Below are 19,482 nucleotides of genomic sequence, written 5' to 3'. Positions count from 1 at the left end.
GGCTACCGGCATGACCACTCGGTGGAAGTACAATCCTAAGAGACTTCAGTGCCTTAGAAACCAAAACAAATAATTAGAGTTTTATATGACCCCTATGTCTTTTTAAGCATTTTCCCGGGGTCCCACCTGGTCAATTTTCCACGTCGGCCATCACGAAGTATTTGGTATTGTATCTAAAGTACCTACGAGCCAATCGTGCCAGTCATCGAATTCGCGGGCAAATAAAAAGATATTTGACCGCTAGGCGGCTGATCCCTCTTGGTAATTCCACCGGATCTAGCGTGCCATCCTGCTTGACAAATGTAATGGGAGAAAAGAAAACGTGCAGGCTATCAAGTATGCTTATTGATAATTGTAAGAAATCTGACTTAAAATCAGAGTTGTATGAAATGGTTTCGTGATGATAAGGCTTCAGGTTCATTACCCTCTGCCACTCCTTTCTAACTTAAGTGCTGGCCATCCATATATCTATCTGGGTGGAGAGCGTATTGTGTGTTCAATTAATTGACATCTTTGCACAGGCACCGTAGACAGCTCCTGCTTAACGGGCGGCGTCGCCTCTGTTGTAAATAGCTTTTCTGAAGAACATGGAACTGGTGTAGTTGCCAAAGGTTAGCGTCGGTTTCAAACCTTCTGCTAGGGATCCTCACATATTCTTCCAAATGCGGCATATTGCCTTCTTCCGTCACAACGAAATATAGCATTCAGTCATGGAAATCAAGGCAGTTATCCCTTAGGCTTTGGTTTGCATTCCAATGCCACAATTGTAGTGCCCCGAGTCTTTCTTGAAGGCGAAAGGAGACAGGGCACTAGGGTAGATTATGCACGGCCAACGAAGAGAAAGGATGGAGAACACTGGTCTGGTTTAGAGGCCGAAAGAATAAAACGGAGTCTTAAGCGCCCGTAAAACCGAAATGAAGAGTTAGGTAAATGACCAAAGCATCACACTCACTAAATCGTATGTCACTGCTAGTTCATTTGGTTTTCCAAATTGTAAAAGGTCCTTCTCAACCTCGTTTAACCTGATTTTCTCTTAGAGTCACCCTACAAGCATAAAATGCAATAATTATGAACCGAATTTCAGTGATAAAACGAAAGCCACTTTTGCATACCTGGAGTGCTGCGACAAGAAAAAAATCTTATATAAGAAAGCTAAAATGAGTGGGTAAAACCTATATTTTGCTCGGTTTGTTAAAAAAATCTTTCGAAGGGGAGGTGATGAGGACTTTTGATTTCTTTTGTTCGCCTTACCACTTTAACATGAAAACTCCAAGCCTTAAGTAAAAGAATGAAAGACATTTACGTCAAAAAACCTACGCAGTGAAATGAGGATGGTCTGATTTGGTCAAGAACAAGGGATACTTTTTGACTTAGGTGAAAGGTACTCTTAAAAGATTATCTCTTCAGATGATATAGTTTTTCACAAATAATATGCAATGTAAAGGGCGAAAAAGCAAATTTGTATCGGTTGTATTTGCCAGTTACCAGGGCAAATTCTTTAATCCCCTTAAGCTTTACCATCACCTTAGTGGCGCTGCCTCCCATTCATATCAATGGCATTCTTCCATACAGACATCGCTGTGATGCCCCCAGGGGCGAATCGGGCCGATACGGCGTGGTAGCGCTACGCCGAGTTGACCCAAACGAACAACTATGCATTTATAAAAGCAACGCTTCGTGGTATATTTCGCAAAATGTATCCCTTCGAAGTCAGTAGAATCCTTGAGGATATCTTGTCATGCTTCGAACACGAGGATCAGAGATCCTAACCAAAACTATGGCAGGCACTACAATCCGTAAGTATCATTCTCCCAACCCTGTGATTTCAACCCATCATCCCTGGTGATTGCAAGCCACCGAGGTCATGGTGGCAGGAACGGAAGACCGTACAAAAAAATATTTCTTGGACTATAGTTAAAAAAATGAGTCTGCCTATAATTACACGCCCAACTATGAAAACTTTTCAGTCTACAAATTTTATCCTCCATGGAAAAGTTTGCATATCATTGAAAAAAGAAAAGTAGCAAGGATAATTTAAAACTGAATCATATGGATTTATGCCGTGCTGAACTAATCTAAGCTTATTTGAGTGTTTTGGCAGATGGGGATTGAATTTTAATGCACTTTTTGTAGAACACCGTCCAGATGTAGACGACCCTTCCAATGAAATCTAAAAGGAGAAATAACTTTATTTCCGATGAAGCCAATGAGGTGCACCTCTGACTAAGCAATTAAATAATTCCCCATCCCTGCAAACATTTACCTACTATCCTTCTTGCCTTGTGGATGGTTTTCAAAGTAACTATTCTGGTGCAAATGGGTTCACCTTCGCACATTATTCAACCTTTAGCTTTTTTATTTTTACCTGGGTGGCTTGGCCTTTTGAACAGGGCTGCAACCGCTCAGGCTTCCTCACCTTTCTTTCCTTTGTTTCCGCACTGTTAAAGTTTCAGCAGTAACGTGGTGCTACGTGTCTTTAAGCACATCTGTATTCTGCTAGCCCCTTTTGCTGGACAACAAAAACAACCGCTCCTCTCTACCGATACGCCATGTTACACCCTCGAGGATGATTCAGAGTGGTGCAGGAAAAAGCGCCTCCATAATGCCCAGAATCCCCTTGAAGCATGCTAGAGAGAGCGAGACGACAGAGAGGAATTGATCCCGCCAATGAAATTATTTTAAATTCTTGTTAAGATAGAAATTAGGGGCAATGGTGCTTATATTTCAAAACAAAAATATATGTGCTTAGTTCTGTGAAAGGAATTAGGTTCTCGTAAACATTTGTTTTCTGAAATAAAAATTCAGCTCTGCAATTAATCAACAAATTTATCTGGTATTTTTTATGGGTTAACGTGATAAAATCACCAGGCTTATGCAAGTATATTTCATGGTGCACAGAACATTAGTAGGAAGGATGCAAAATCACTAGACCATGCGCTGTAAGGCTTCATACCAAGTCAGTTGCAGAGGTCACGCCGTTTGAACAGCAAGCAGGACGCATTTATGCAATTTCAGTCCTAAATACCTTAAAAAATACTGGACAGTTTTCAGCCCATTTAGGGAAAGCTTTGTGAGGTTAAGGGGAATTCCACAGTTATCTTCACAGTAGAAGCAGAAGTAGCTATGCACCGAAAAGACGCTACGCAATTAAACTGAATTTGCATTTTGCGCAGATTTCAAAAGAACTTTAATCTACCATGCAGATATCTCTTTGGGGAAATTGCAGACTGAAATAAAACTAGACATTGCGTGTTCTTCGGCCAAACGTGCCGCCTACTTTACATAGACCTAATTTCGTTCCCAATCAGAAGGGTATTTTAACCTGTGCCTCTTATATTTGGGCAAGTCCTCTAGTAGTCTTCTAAGGTTTCTGACTTTCGTGCACGAAAAACTTTACAGGCAGATCTCTTTTCGAATCCGAGAACTCCAACTTGATAGCTTTTTTGCCACTTTTCCTGGCGCTTAATATTAAATCAAAGAGTTAAAAATTTTGGACCGAAAGCACTTTTTCTGGGGGAATTTGAGGAGATAAATAGATTTTTTATGAACTCTTCCTTGAAAATGTGAAACGCCTTTAAAATTAGTCCCATTTTTCCTATGACCGGCAATAATTATCACTCACTGGTGAGTTTAGTCAGAGGTGGGGAAATTTTAGCGTTGTCTTTTAGGAAAGGCAAAAGGCATGAGTTTTAGGAGTTCCAATGCCCGAAAACCTTTGTTTTATTAAAGGCGACCTAAAATATTCGTTGTGAAAAGTGGTACATTCCGCGGTATCCCATTCTGTCTAATTTTTTGTCGATTTGAGCTGTCACTAGCTCCTGCCAGAGGTCGCGTGAAAATATCCAACAGATTCCGTATGCCGCAGTTTGTCGTTCCCTTCTTTTGCTTGACCAGTTCCTGTGATGCACTTTTCTTGGCAAGAATTTGTCTTGCCCCTTAAAAATGAACCAATTTTGTCCTACAAAACCGGATTCTCAAAGCATTATGGATAGATAGAAAGGTAGAAGTACAAATTTCTAGTCAAGTAAAGCAAAAGGCAGTAGCACAACATTCCCCACGGCATCCAATCAGCCAGTCGAGCAGTCAGTCTAAAGTCTATCCGAAATGCCTGTCATGAGATCAACTGGCATAAGAAGAGCCGTGTCCCTAGCTGAATAAGACAAATTCTCTATCTGTGTATTTCATGTGGTTTGAGTTCCCACCCAGTATGTATTTCAGGATACTTTTTAGTAAGCGCTTTTTGTCATTACTATCAGTAATGTTTAGAGCTGATTATACTGGTTGGCAAATCAAGCTAGAATCAGGTATGATCTGATTACTTTGGGTGGATACCACGCCTAAACGTCATAGAAGGAGGACATCTACCGTGTACAATTAAATATGCATAAAGAAACCATGGAAGGCTTTTATAAACCTTGTGGGTTTCAATGGCCATCAAAGCCTCGAGTTTGGTAGTGATTGCAATACTTTGTTTGTCCGTTTAACTCTTCGTTTCGGTTTCACGTGTACTTAATGTCCCGCCCTAGATATCCGAGCATGCTAGTAGCCCCCTAGCCCATCTGTACGTCAGCAACACATATTCTGCCCGAGTGTTATGTCTTCTTTCGTCCTCACGAAAGACTCAGGGAGCTGCAAAAATACCCAAACAACTATGTGAGACTAGATTTGAACAAGCTAAAAGCATTTCTCCATTAAATTCCCACTACTCTTTTTTAACGCAATCATTTATCCAAGGATCTAAGTACACAATGGCTCCTTTCTCTTGTTGCTCTAGAGCTACTTTTGCTCCAGATAAAATGGAGGTTGGCGTACAAAGTGCCGACTGGAGTTCGGAATTAGTTTGTTGCTGTGATAATTTCGAACTCCAGTCAAGTCTGCAGTGTACATCAGCATTGATGAAATGCGCATTATTTCCTCTCTGCTGTGGTTTGAAGTGAAACATAGTGTAACGACGAAAACGGGGACTGAAAAGATAATAAAATTATGTTCTAGCTTACAAATTTACTGCACAAACCCCTCATTTTCTTTGCTCTGATTGCTGTTTTCATAGAATAGCATCTAGTCCATGTTAATAACTTTTGGGGTCTTCCTTATATCAATAAGATAATTTCCCAAAGACTTTAGTTTGTTAGGTATGCTTATAGGCCAATATCATGAGTCTCATTAACCCATACACCTACCATTCCTGTTAAATCAGGAGGTCTTGTAGAGTCCCGCTTTCTCCGTAGAAATAATTATTTTGATCCCTTCAAAGTGAGGGCATGACCTTCGGTAGCTCTACCTTGCACCTCTTAGCGTAGCTTCATGAGGATACAAAGTTTCCAACTTGGTTCACTTAGATTGTTTGGCACATAGTAAAGCCCTGCTCAAATACATAATAACTGTCAGTATCAATTTTGCTGAATTCGGAGCTTGATAATGACCTAAAGTGGCTGGACAGCAATTGTTGGACTTATTTCATCAACGTGCTGGGAAAGCATGGGAAAATGTAATGCCGACTTCAGTTATTTGTTGGAATTCTAGATTTAAAGAGTCTTTTGATCTTATTGAACTTCTTTGACGGACTATGACCATCATTAATCCGCTCTACTCCCTTGTGATAGAAGAATAAAATCGTGAAACGTTTAGGAGGTAGAAAATTGTTGGGCTTAAACATGTAACAAGACAAGTAGTCCCCGGTGCAAATCCGCGAAAACCTACATATGGGTTTGCCCACTGCCATTCTGTAAGCAATCCACTTTGGTGGGTGCATTCGCCACATGACCTCCAACGACTGATCGTGATCCCAATCTTGTCTTTAATAGGTTGTGGACTGGAGTGGCAACTGATCTATCAAATTAATCTTATCATCCATATGGGAACCGACTATTCCATAATTTAATTCAGGAAGATAAATTAATAGAATAAAATGGGGTGCAAAGCCACCAGTGTTTATAGTCCTCATTTTTTTCAAGTTTTATTAAGTGGTTGGCTGTCTTGTGGGAATTTATCCAGGAGTAAAAAAACTCTTGGTTTAACTACGACATCCAGCACCTTATTTATTAATTTTGTTGACTTAATTATAGCGCTCCCAGTCTTCAATGAAGTCGTCAGAAATCACAGTAGTATGGTGAATATGTATTACCAACGTAGAAAAGACCTGAGGTTAGTAACACGACCCGGAGACCACGCCTTCTACTGAAAGCACCCTCTGCAAGGACTTTGGCGCTCACGTAATCGAGCGCGGAGTGGAACAAACTGTCAAGTCATAACATTCAAAATTAAGTAATATCTTATAATCACCTACTAAGCTTTCTCCACTTTTTTATTTATGTAGACGATCGATGAATGAATTGGTCGGTAGCCAAAGGAATGGCCTTCAGGAAAAGAGCTTACTGGTTCAAAGTTTGGTTAATTGCCATAGGAATTTGGTGACCTTTAGCACGGACTGGAAGATTTTGAGAAATTTACAATTGGTTTTTATCTACTAGCTCAAGATTGTAATTAGGAGGTGCAAAAAGGCATATGGATCTTCAAAGGAAACATCAGGCAGAGTTAAATCAGTGCAATACCTTAAAGAACTTCACGTGATTCCTAGTTCATCTTAAAGTCCCTTCATTTACTACATTCACCACCAAATAAATGACAGCCTGTTTAAACCAAAGTGATCCTCGGATTTTGCTAAGCCTCTCTCAGAAAAGTATTTAGACATTGGCAAAGTTCCTAAATTTTGTATTAACCGAATTAAAAGCAAAGTGATCTTTTTAGACATTTGTTAAAGTAGTTTGGTAAGATAAAAGTGGAGGAACGAAATACTTTGGCTACCTATTTAACTTTACGTTTTGATTTCAAGGACACTTATCGCTCCGCTTCTGTACCTCCGCAGGGCAGCACGGTCTCTGGGCCACGCCAGTAGCCTCTCCCCCACGTCTTCTGTGCGTCGAAAATGCATATTCTGCCCTGGTTTAGTGTCTTCTTTCATCTTCAAAGAAATCTGGGGGCGCTATGTAAGCAATATTAAAGCGAATCGGGTTTTGACCACTTTATCATCTTGTGGAGATGGTTAGTTTAGTAACAGCGCATCAAACCTGTCCTTTGTTTCTCATTCTATAAACTGAACTATATAAGTTCCTTGCTATTGTTTTTGCTTTTCTTGCACCAATTTTGTCAGAAGTAAAACTTATTTTGTTAACAAAATCCCTCTTTTGTTAAAAAGACTTTTCTTTCCCTCAATCGCTTGGACATCAATGTAACTTCCCCTGGTGAACTACTGTAAACTATCCTTGGAACTGGCGCGTTCCGAGAGGCTACAATTTTACAGAGACAATAGAAGAAAGGTGTTTAAGGTGTTTTGTTATAATATTACTATACTGGCCGCTTAATGTTTTCTTCTTATCATGGCAAGGTAATCATTCAAAAGTAGAATGTCAAAAACCCTACAAAAGCCGAACATATTACTGAAATTTTGCTTTCGCCCTTGTTGCAACTATGTGTATTTAGTGGTAGTTGTATGAACACCAAGAACCCTATTCGAATTTTATCAATTTAGCCGCATTTCTTTAGTGCTCACAATCCTGCCCGTTAGTCAAAATAAAAAGTCAAATGCTTTTATCCTGCAAAGATGTATGTTTTCTTAAGAACTGATTTTAAAGATGTTTCGTTTACCTTTTTCATTCTTTCTTTCTACTCCTCCCTTAGAACATCATTTTATCTTCAGTGTAACTGCACTTTGCTCCCTCTATTTCTGCTGTTAGATGTTATTCAGGTTTTTGTTCTCATAAAACGTTTTATTTACCATATTTTGGATAAAACGAGGTTTCACTCTTTAAACAGACAACAAATGCTACTAGTAAAAGCCAAAATAATCATTTTAAAATTTTACTCCAAAATGACTTCATTTAACCATACCAAAACGGAAGGCTCAAATTTACCTATTTTACGATTAAGTTGCCAGGTGTTGCCTGCCTTTTATAACTCTTTCTTAAATATAAAAAACAATAAGGTGCTGAAATTTCTATTGCTTAATTTACGGCTCGTCGAGACTATCTAAAGTAGAAAGAAGACAAAATGCTAGGGGAGGAAGTGTGTTGACGATACACAGTAAAGTTTAGTGACCAATGGCAGGGCCCGGAGGCCATGTCGCTTAAGGAGGCCCTGAAATCAAAGGAGAATCAGGCATACAATTAAAGTGTTACGTAGCCCTTCTCTTCTTCTGAGCTTCGTCTTCGGTGCTCCCATTCGTCAACATACCGCATCGGCCACCGGTGATGCAAGGAAAAACACCCATGAACTAACCGCACCAGTCATCGAATTAGCATACAAATGAAAGTTATCCGACTCCAATATTACTAATCCGTCCTAAAAAATTCACTGGATATGAAGTTTTGTCCACTTTGAGAACTGTGTTGGGGGAAGGGGAAAGGTGAAGGCGATCTTCTATGTCCATCGATAGTTGTAGGAACACCGGCTTTAAAGCAGGGTCATTTAATTAAGTACGGTTTTTAAAACAGCTTCGTGAAAATGAAGATTAGCGTCTCTTCCTCCTTGCTATATTGTACTTACTTCAGTGCTGTCCAGCCATATATCTACCTGGGTTCTATCCATTTACTAGAGAGACGGAGGAGGCATGGCGCGTTCATTTATTGACATCTTCATACACGTAGTGTAAACAGCTCCGTAGAAAATATTTCCAGATAATTTTACAATTAGTGTTACTCCTGTTGTTAATAGCTTTCCCGCAAAACACGGGACTGAAATGGCTGCCGTGAATATACTTCAGGCTCAACCATTCATAGCAAATACCCTTCTTCCATTGCTTTAGGATTTGGCATTAAGTGATGAAAATCAAGGTAGTTTTCCTTCAGGATTGGGTTGGCCATTCGCTTCCACCAATGTTGCGCTTTTAGGCTTCCCTGGATACGAAAGGAGACATAATACCGACGTAAAACATATTATCGGCACACAGATGAGCTGAGGGCCTGCTGGCGTGGCCTAGAGGCTGGGCCACTGGAATGAAATACAATGGTCGTACCCTTAAGTGTCAGCTTAACTAAAATGAAAAGTTGAACAACCTATAGTAGCATTACCATTTCTTACTTTATCAACTTGATCCCTGTCCCGTGTGTCTAGGACTCTGCCATAAGTGAGTGTGAGCCACTTCAGGCTTTTACGTTACAATTCATATCTTTATAGCTCTTCTATTTTAAAGTGTGTTCATGTGTTTAACACCGATGAAACAATGTCAAAAACGTTATAATAAAGGAGTTTCCAAGTAGTAGAATATGGCTTTACAAGCAAATAAGCGTGATGAAATATACAGCTATGTATTAGGTTAGGTGATCCTCTCTTCCGTTTTGGTCCTTATGCCCTCAGAAAGGGAAGGCGAGTTAGACGGAGGCAGATTTTACTAGATAGCGATAAATAAGAGTATGTTCAGAGTGTGTTTTCACCTCCTCGGGAGCCGACGGATTCTGATTCTTCCGAAGGTTCATATTTACAATCCATTCCTCTCCTTAAAGGTACAGCCGAACAAGCATTATTGTAATTGCACAATATTTTGTGATAGGAATGGAATATAGAAATCAAGTAAGAGTAAAATTAAGGAAACTAAACCAACTTTCTTCATTTGGCACACTGAAACGTACAATTTGTTGGTGGGGAAGGTGCTTTTACAGAGGGAAGCAATCACTGGCCTTTCAAAAATCTTGAATGATTCAGGTGATCGGGATCTTGGCTGATAAATCAACGAACACAAAATTTCAGCAAAATTTAGGAAAGAAGAGAGAAGCCTTTTGATATTTTATTTATGACTCCACGACTTAAAACTGTGAAATGCTTTTAAATTAAATTATGCATCAATTCAACTTGGACTTTCCTTGCCCCGCTAATCGTAAAGTCGTCTCAAAAGATGGAATCGGAAAATGGCGTTGGTCTGAATAATTCACCATTGACTCACCCTCCTTGACGAACAAAGTAAATAGTCGTTTATAACACCGAGAACTTTAAGTACATCAGTTTTCCTCCCAATGTGATCTATAACTGGTAATTATTAAGATCTTGCTTTTCGATGGTAGTAAATCATTCGAAAGTAATGATTACGTAAGGAAAGACTGTTACCCATGTACTTCTCCGTATAGACAGTCGACTCAAACAACTCGACCATTGGTAACTATTTGCGTCTGAATTCTACAAGAATTATCTCCTTAGGGGTCGTAAATGTAGACGCCGCCCAACCTCATGTCCGCCTCAAAAGGGCCAAAGTAGTGAGAAGGTCTTTAAAACATGTTTTGATGTCAAAAATACCCAAAAAATTTTACATGGCTATTTTTTGGAGCAAGATCCGCTGGATATTAAAGGATGTCCCCACAAGGCATGACAAGAAAGGTAATCACAGTTGATCTCGGACCGATAGGAAGGGGTGGTAGTGAGATGACTCATTATAAATATTTAAACAGGATATTGAAGATAACCACGAGAAACTTTAGACCTAAATAAAATTCCTTTAGGGAAATTTAAATTACATCTTAAATATTTACAGTAGAACCCCTTTTTGTGATACGCTTTCTATGGAAGAACATAGATCTTCACTTAGATTAGCAGATATTCACTTTAGATGACTATATTTTCGAGAATCCTGGCCATCCTTCATATGTGTTTCGAATTCTGGTCTCTGATAGAATGAGGGTGTATAAGCTGTGAGGTCACTAGGACATCCCGTACTGGACAGGTTGACGTCCCCTTCAACCCGAGGCCTTCATCTTTCGTCGGAGCCGGGTAGGTAGAAACGTGTCCCACCTGACATTTTTGGGTAAAGCTTCGGCGCACCTTGAAATTCTCCTGTGCGTTAGTCCTGCCCTAGGCAGAATTTAATGTATTACTAAGTGATATTTTAGAGTAATTAGTAGAAACTCGTTATCAGCAGTGATTTTCACACCCATCAAAGGTCTAATTCCGGAGTTCTTCCTATAAGCTTAATTTTTTAAAGTACCGATTTGCATCAGGGAACAGCTTGATAACTGACATCACCAGACATTGAAATCGGTAGCTCCAGCATTAGCTAAGTCCAAATTAGTAGCAGTTCCAACGACTAGTTTACTAAAAGTTTCTATAAAACCTCTTTTAATCTAGGGGAAGAAATTCTTTCGGTCGATCAATATAATGCTTGATGGGATCATCTGCTGGTGGCGTTAGTTATAACCAAAGGAGGTTTACCATCCATTCAAGTGCGTACTTCCTCAAGCCAGAGGCATTTTCCTAGGCCGCCTTAGTTTGGAAGGAATTTTACTTTTGGGTATGTGTGCAAGACAGCCAAAAGTGGACAAACACTACAAGTGAAATAATGCAAAAATTTTAAATTAACGAAGTTAGTTTTTAAAAAATATTCAGTTCTTTAAATGAATGTGTGAGTTCAATTAGATTAATTGAGAGCGGGTCTAAAGGGAGTTTTATTTAAGTATTGTCTAAAAGTATTTTAGGAACTTAATTTCTGCCTTGCAATTATTGTTTGCATAAACGTCGAATTAATGTTGTAGTTGATAAATTTTTGTGTGTTTTACTAAACATATTTTAATGCGCTACTTGTTTATTTAATTCTCGGTTTCGCCAACGGGCCACTTGGTCGCGCCGCCTTTACAACTCCGCCGGGCGGCCTGTCGTTCCGGCCACGCCATAGACCACAAAGCCCTTCTGTACTTCGACAATACATATTCTCTTTTAATATTTTGCCTTTCTTGATCCTCAGAGAAGTCTTGGGGGCTACGTTAGTATTAGGGGTAAGTCACAATATATACCTATGTTCCCCCCCATTTGATACCAAGTAAAAATTATACGATTCTAGTGGAATGCGAGGTGGTGGATGCACTGTGTACGTAGGCATTCACAAAATTCTCTCTAAACTGTTGGCTGCATCGAATCACATGGAAGAAAGCCAAAACACACCTATTTATTACAAGAAATAGTGCAATCGTGAACCCCATAGTGCCTTTCCAAATGTGCTTGTAGATGGATGGGGCAATGTGCTCCTCCATTCATTTGGTTTTATGTCACAAAAATGAATAAAATGATTGTTGAGTCATAATTCCACAATGCAAATAAGCCTTAAATGAATGATGTGGGATCGGTGAGGAAATTTATGAAAGACTTTGCATAAATCCTACGGATATCGCAAAACATAAGTCAAACATGCACCCTATTAATGTCAAGTCTCATAGGAAATTCTTAAATATTTAAGCCAAATTTATAAAACGGTAGAAGAATATACGCCTTTACTGACGCATAAAATGGGTATGATTTACTTTTTTGCTGTAAATCATAAAGTTTCTCTAATGAATTAGTATCTTAAACAATGTCAGGAGACAGACTTATTTCTCTGATGCTTTTAAAATATTCAAAATTACCACTTTTTACCCATAACATGAGTTTACCTTATTCAGACTTAATTAAAGTGATAGCAGTAAACAAATTACGAAGATTACCTCTGTAGTTTTTTAAATAAATCACCGAGCTCTCTAAACACCAAATAGCGCCTAGGGACTTCCCGTAACACGAAAATAAACTAACACTAGGTCAGAAAACGTATCAGTGATGTATCAAAGGGCTGAAAAGGCCACTGACATGGCTTAGAGGCCATGCCACCTAGACGAAGTGCAATGGCAGAGCCTTGAGTATCAGCCAAACCAAAAAGAAAAGCTAAACAACCCAATCATATACTACGTAGCCCCTCTCTCCTAATTCCATTGCCATCTTTTGCACTCCCCTTGATCAACCTCCCGCGATGGTCATCACTACGTAGTCGATGATGTAAGATGATGATGCAGTCATAGAATTTGCATGCAACTGGGGAGATATTTGATCCCAAATCCACTTATCCCTCTTTGGAAGTTTGTCCTGCATGGGAAATGTACTGCGGGAAGAGGAAATGTGCAGGCCATCTCCTGCGTCCAACGCTAGTTGTGGGAATACCGTTATAGAAGTAGTTTTTTAACAAATGACAGGGTTTTCGTATAGTTTTTTTGGGGATAGAGCAGTGAATTTATTCATCCTTGTCACTTTATTTTTACTCTATGCTGCCAAGTCATATCTGTTTACCTTGATTCTCTTCAGCTGGTAGAGAGGTGGAGACTACCTTATATTCACTTCATGAGCATCTGCAAACGGTTATCGTAGACAGCTGTATACCGAACTTTTCCAGGAGGTTCACGGCTAGCCTGGCTTCGGTTCCTAAAAGTATGCATGTAGAATACAAGACTAGGGTGGCTGCCAAGAGTAGACGTCTTTCTCAATCTTATTTGCCCTTCTTCCGTTCTGTTAAGGTTTTGTGTTCAGTAATATAAGTCAGAGTGGCTCTTCCTTGGGATAAAGTTTGCATTTCGCTGCTACCAGAATAACCCTTAAACTTCCCAGAATAGCAAAGAATGCATGATGGTCGTAGGGAATGTGTAATGGTAGCATACGGAAAGACTGAGGGGTAATGGCGTGGTTGGGAGGCCATGCCACCTGTGGTAAGGACATTGGCGAAGCCGTAATTGCTCTGTTACCAAAACCGAGATTAATGCAAACAATGTAATACATATGAACCCACCGAATCGAAGCAAAGGATGGAAAAAGTCAAGTAAGATATAAAATTTGTAGTCCATAATTGTATTGCCTAAACAGTGTGGCATTATATAGAGAAATAAGATCCCACTTTTAAGTTGGAAGGAGGTAGAAGCAACCAGATTAATGCAATGTCAAGCTATCAACAATTATACCGCTTAAATTTCAGCCTATAATAAAAATGAATTTTCTGGCTTTGGTAGGATTAGTTTGGTATATACGGGTGTTTCTACAAATGACCTTAGAGAATATTTGTTGGTATGTTTTGCATCGAAACATACTTCATCCATGTCAACTCAAGGGTTGCCCTAGGCTTGTGAAAAATCCCTATTTTGTAATGGGGAAATGTCCCAATTCACGCAGAAAAGAAGTTGAAATTGAAATAGCCATTTCACAAATTTCCGGAATTGCTTTGCTAGACTAGAAATTGGGTCCCATTTTCCTCCTCGCCTCACATATTCTCCCTCCACTGGTTGCAGTCACATGAACAGCCTTCCTTAAAAGTGATAAGTCTATCAAATGGCTGGACAAATATTTTACAGAAGAAGTTTATTTCGAAATTCTCCAGTGGGTTGTTTAGTACCTCTACAGACGTCACTAAAGGATCAAGAGGTGTTATTCAACCTCGTGTCTCATCTGAAAAGAAGTGCAAGTGGGTTTAGTGTTGGAATTTCCCATTGAAGTGTTTTGATTTGTTTTGCTGCTGTTACGAGGAATCTCTGAACAAAACTTTAAATGGCATTCCTCATGAGCGCAGGTTTCCACACTTAAGATTTTGCCAATTTGTAATTCCATCTTTGCTATTTCTTTTCCCGACTTAATCATGGTAGACGATTGCCTTGGAGATAGTCCAAACGTTGGGTGTCATTCAGAGGTGGGGGATGGTTTTACCTTTTGGATCCTACTTATCCCCTGTCTCAAGCAATTAATTAATAAAGAATGCTTTCTAAAGTTGATTTGCTGTACAGAAAATGAGGGAAACAATAAATAAGACCTTTTCTTGCATTATTTGCAATGCTTTGGTTGCTTATTTGACTTCTTGTTTTGATTTCGCTGGTATTTAGTGCTCCGTAATGTCAGCAGCCACCCCGTCCTTCTGTATGTCTGCAATACAAATTCGGTTTTGGTATTATGACTTCTTTCATCTTCATGGAAGTTAGAGGCACAAAAGAAGATAAAAACGTGTCATTTTTATTTGGTAAACCAGGAGTCTAAGTAACTGTTTTAGAGCCCAAGTCTATTCCGAAGACAACATGAGATGAGTCTGACCTTAAACAGATTGAGTGTCCAAAAGCTGGTTGTTTGTTGGCGAAAAGGACAAGATTGGGACACTATGACACCAAAGGGGTGAATTTAAAGAATTGTTCCTTCAGAAAGACTCCTCTATTTTCTTGAGTGTCATCCTCAGTGCTTCCCTGAATTATTGTTTGTTTCGGTCACTACAGAATACGTTCTCTTCCTCTGGATGTAAAATGTGATACCCTGTCAACCAACTTGGAATTGTTTGTCCTTTTCGCATGAGTTACAAACTGCTGAGCATAGTACAATACAGGAGACCGATTTCAGCTTTCTTTGAAATGTACAAAGGATATGCGATATTACCACCAGAACTGCTATAAATAGACCGCCACGGAACCACGAAACTTGCAGGCACTGACAGATCCGAAGGTGGTAATAGGTGACTTAAGGAACCCAGCAAAGAAAAGGCTTTCACTATAGCAGGATCTCGAAGGTCCTTGAACAATTCTGTTCCACTTTTGTAACTTCTACTTTGACATCTTCCTGTTTCTGTGAATCTCTCGAAAAATGCTCATTTTAGAAATGCATAAATCTGATTTCTATTAATCATGCCTTTGTAATTAATCTCCTGAGATCTACATGTGCACACAGAATGACGAGCTACACTTTCTTACACCCATTTTTGAATCACAGGCTGAATAAAAACAAAGAGGTGTGATATTTATCTCTTTAAGCTTGTCGTACATTCTGATGCTTACCAAGCACGATTACCGGAAATGTCATTGCGGGTTAAAAATTTTTAACTATAAGCACACTTTCACAGCACAGGGATCCTGACCTGGACAAAGTGTTCCCATTTTAATGTTCGGGAAAAATTGCTAAATTGGAATTCATGGGATAATAGCACCAGCAAAGAGTTAAGGAGATCTTTCTAGCGTTGCTATTGAGAGATAACTCATTTGCTAATGAAAGCATAGATCTTTGAATACTGCCGTCGTGAATCTAGTTCTCAGTGATTTAGTGAGGAAAGGTAGGTTTTGTAGAAGTTTAAGGTACGTGATTACAACAACTCCTATTAGATTAAGATTGGCGCTGTATAATGCCACTCATTACCGGAAAATTTGCTGTTAAGAAAATTTTACTGCCTTTTAAGGTAGATCAGTCAGCAAAGAGCATTTTATTCAATGTACTGCTTATTGGACAGCATCCATTCTGGCACAGCAGTTATTTTTATTCGGGGGGCATCCATGACTCTGAAAAGACATAGCAGCATAATTTGATCCACTCCTTTAGTGAATTCTCGCCTCCAAACGTTGATGCCGGAGGATTTGCCGCTTATTAACTGGCATTTATTTAACTGAAGAGGGCCAAATAAACACAGGGGTTTAAATCAAACCTGCAGTTTGGGTGGATGATATGATTAGTGCCTAAGATATAAATCTACATTTGGTGAGTGTTATCAAGTTCTACACATTTACAAGCATCAATCAATTTATCTATTTGGAGAGTTTTTTGACAAAATATAATCTAAATTAACACAAATTAAAGAATTATAGAAACTTTAGAGTTACCAATCACTAATTAAAATAATTAAACAGCCACAATCCTGCCCACTTATAATGTAATAAGTATATTAGGATGGTTAACAGGGCACTGCATGGTCTCCAAAGGCAGCGAAGTCACAATTACAGAACCTCAATTGCCGATGAAACAAAACGGAGTGTTAAACCAATTGTCGTAACAGTACAGATGCTTATTTATTCACTTTTCTTGAGTTTACATTCCTCTTTTGCTGGATCCTGGTGGTGTGTTCCATCAGTTTGTGTAAACCAACTTTAATGTTCCATTTTGGGTGTACACAACGAATACTCTGAAATTTCTACACTAGCTGCGACATACTTTTACTCACAGAGAGGTATGCAAATTCCGTTCTCTAATCTACGAACCCAGATTTTTTCAAAGAAAAATTTTTCGAACATGGAGGATGGGATGCTTTAAGAGGAAATCCTACCGCCTCATGAATTATCAATGTCATTCACCAACAGACAAATCATCAACACTTGAAACATTTATTTTTTTGGTAGATGGAGAGACAAAATGATAAAAAGGTTTTTACCAACTTCTGCTTTCAACTAAAACTAGTCATGTCTCAGTTTTGTCCATTGACAGCCAAGTTCTTCGGCCTTAAGATAGTGCCAGCACTAAGTTTGGAGGATACTACATTCCCTGGTTTAGTCCCTTAGAAAAAGTTTTCTCGTAGACTATAGAGAGCTGCCTTAAATCTAAGTTGGGATACACATAGTAAGGGATAATTTAACAACTAGCTATACGTTGCCCAAGTTGGTTGTAAGACAGTTAAAGTTTTGTGCCTCAATCTCAGTGTCTGAACAGCAGACAACAAAATCAGCCTAAAATTACTACTTTCTCCGAAATTTTCAAAGCATGCCACTATTGCAGAAAAGCTGAAAGCTTCTGGCCTACTTATCTTGGTAAGAAGGCTGAAATGGTGGTAGGAAATGGAAAAATAGATAATCTATTCGAGAAAATTGGAACATATAGTGGGCATTTAAGCTTCTTTCTAAAAAATTTTTTGTTTATTAACCAGCAGCCTCTGGTGACACATGCTGAATGGTTTTTGTATTTAGCTTCTTCTTTTCTCTAGACCAGGGCTTTTTCATCTCTGTCCACTGTCAACATCAAGAGGTGATTTTGTTGTGTCAACCATTTGTAATTCAGCAGAATCAGCCCCCAAAATGAAAAAAGCGCCCTACTTTCTTGTTTAGAAGGTGAAATTGGGAGGCAAATATAAATGAATCTATTTTGTCCCAAAAAAGTCCAGTAAATTTTGCAGCGTGCTGAGACTTCCTTGAAGACTTAAGCCGACACATTACTCGGGGAAAATGTACTATCGACCTACAGGAGGGTTTGGAGGCTAATGGAATGGTCCTAATGCCAGGCCACTGGTGAAGCTATAAGTAACTTGCTGCCAAAATTGGTTTTAAGCAACAAATTAAAGCACTACGATTTCTGTAAAAATTGCTCTTAAAAGACGTTGTTATCTCCTAAACGGCAACTCGTATTGGTACCTTGGTCAAAAGTTGAAAAAAAAACTTTCATCTGTGACAATTTCCTTGTCGCCTTAATCAGCCTTATTCTGTCGGTAGCTCTCACTAATACGATTTTTTGTAGAAATTGTGTATAAATTGGAATTTTAAACCCAAGGAAAAGGACAAACCTTAGCACTTTTCAACCACAAATTGTAGAAATTTCCCGCCTAATAAACAACTAGAATTCGTTTATTATTGTCACTACCTAATTGGGGTCATAAAGTTAATAGCTAATGAATTTTATCTTCAGAAACCCCGACAGATTTTAAGGGCAAAGAGCAATTAGGTGAGCCTGACCCAATTAAAACTTTCTCAAAGCCATCACCTCGACCAGCGGTTTGATTGGTTGAGCCCACAGCGAGCCAATCACGAGCTTCGCATTGCGGTCGCATCGGCATAATAATAAAGTTTTGCTTGTGGGTGAGAGGTCAAATTGAGTAGACTCTTTGTGGACGAACATCTGTAATTTGCCATTAACCCACCTCTACGGTCACTCCCACACACGAACGAAGCGCGTGGACGTTGAAATGTCGCACATGTCTTCACCCTGATTGGCCACCACAATGACGTCAACCACACCCAGTGTCTTAGTGCCAGCACCTAACCTCGGCACAGCCGAGCCCCCATTGGCCATCATTTACAACCTTCGCTCCGGCAACATTAGTGTCAATCCGCTGCCGGCAAACTCGGATTTGGCTCCTCAAAACCTCTCTGAGTACCGTCTGACCGTCCCGGTGACAACGGTTCGTCGAAAATCGGTAACGCTGTCGGAAGACGATATGTGGCGTGGGTGGTCTACAAAAACTGGACAAAATCATCGAGGTGAGGAGAGAGAATCAACAGCTACTGCATCGTGGAGGGGAGGGGGAGGAGGGGGAAGGACTATTCAACGCCAGGGCTTTGGTACTGAGGCGTGGCGGATCCAGAATCCAACTCTAGTGGAACAAGTACTGGAAATGGAGGAAAAACTTCAGTCTACTTCGCCCCACTCTCAGCCAAGCTTGACAGCTGCAACTACAATGCCCTACTCCCCACCAAGGATTGTGAAACCGAAGAAAGCCTCACAGAGTGCCAAGAAGAGGGCTTTTGCACCAAAGGCCTTTACCTTGGGTGGTAGACGTATTGAACCGGTGCATTCAGATGAGGAATGGTTCCTAGAACGACTGCTGCGGATCTTCGCTCTCATTGCCTTCGTGTTAACTCTTCCTTTCTCCCTCCTATTCTGTTTCAAAGTAAGTGTTGCTGCATTCTAATCATCTATTTTGTTTTGCCGATGAATTTTTGTTCCCACCCTAAACCTAATGGACTTTATTTTTGTATCTATCTTATATCTATTATTGGTAAGGGCGATTTGTTTATTGCCTCAATTTTTGCACTTACTATGGTATAATTGCATAACTTTATTTCTCATTCCAATTATCCATAGTGTCTCCCAATTTCGCCTTCAGGATCCATCCACGTGGATTTGGGTTGGATGAAAGTTCCACTTAAATAGCCACTCTGCTTAATTTATAAGTATGATGAATGGGTACCACTTCGGCAACTGTATGCCTAAGTCCTTTTA

General features: G+C 39.6%; 2 protein-coding genes across 2 annotated transcripts in view; both read left to right on the top strand. All coding sequences in view use genetic code 11, as the record gives it.

Moving 5' to 3' along the window:
- Nucleotides 1-5,908: 5,908 nt before the first annotated feature.
- Nucleotides 5,909-8,953, top strand: EGR_09289 (hypothetical protein; the record flags this gene model as incomplete). Its single annotated transcript, XM_024498538.1, has 3 exons — nt 5,909-6,144; nt 7,678-7,981; nt 8,801-8,953. The coding sequence occupies 3 exons, from the start codon at nt 5,909-5,911 to the stop codon at nt 8,951-8,953; spliced, it is 693 nt and encodes a 230-aa protein (XP_024347043.1).
- Nucleotides 8,954-18,481: 9,528 nt separating this feature from the next.
- EGR_09288 (hypothetical protein) overlaps nt 18,482-19,482 on the top strand; it is a gene marked incomplete at both ends in the record, with an annotated part of 10,913 nt that continues 9,912 nt past the window's right edge. Inside the window, one exon of the mRNA XM_024498537.1 lies at nt 18,482-19,150. Within this exon, the coding sequence (XP_024347042.1) occupies nt 18,482-19,150 (669 nt within the window). The remainder of the gene's footprint in view (nt 19,151-19,482) is intronic.

Source organism: Echinococcus granulosus, assembly GCF_000524195.1.
Source record: "Echinococcus granulosus chromosome Unknown EG_S00141, whole genome shotgun sequence".
In the NCBI taxonomy this organism is placed as follows: domain Eukaryota; kingdom Metazoa; phylum Platyhelminthes; class Cestoda; order Cyclophyllidea; family Taeniidae; genus Echinococcus; species Echinococcus granulosus.
Note: the sequence above shows the minus strand (reverse complement) of the source record. Positions and strands in the feature narration are given on the sequence as shown.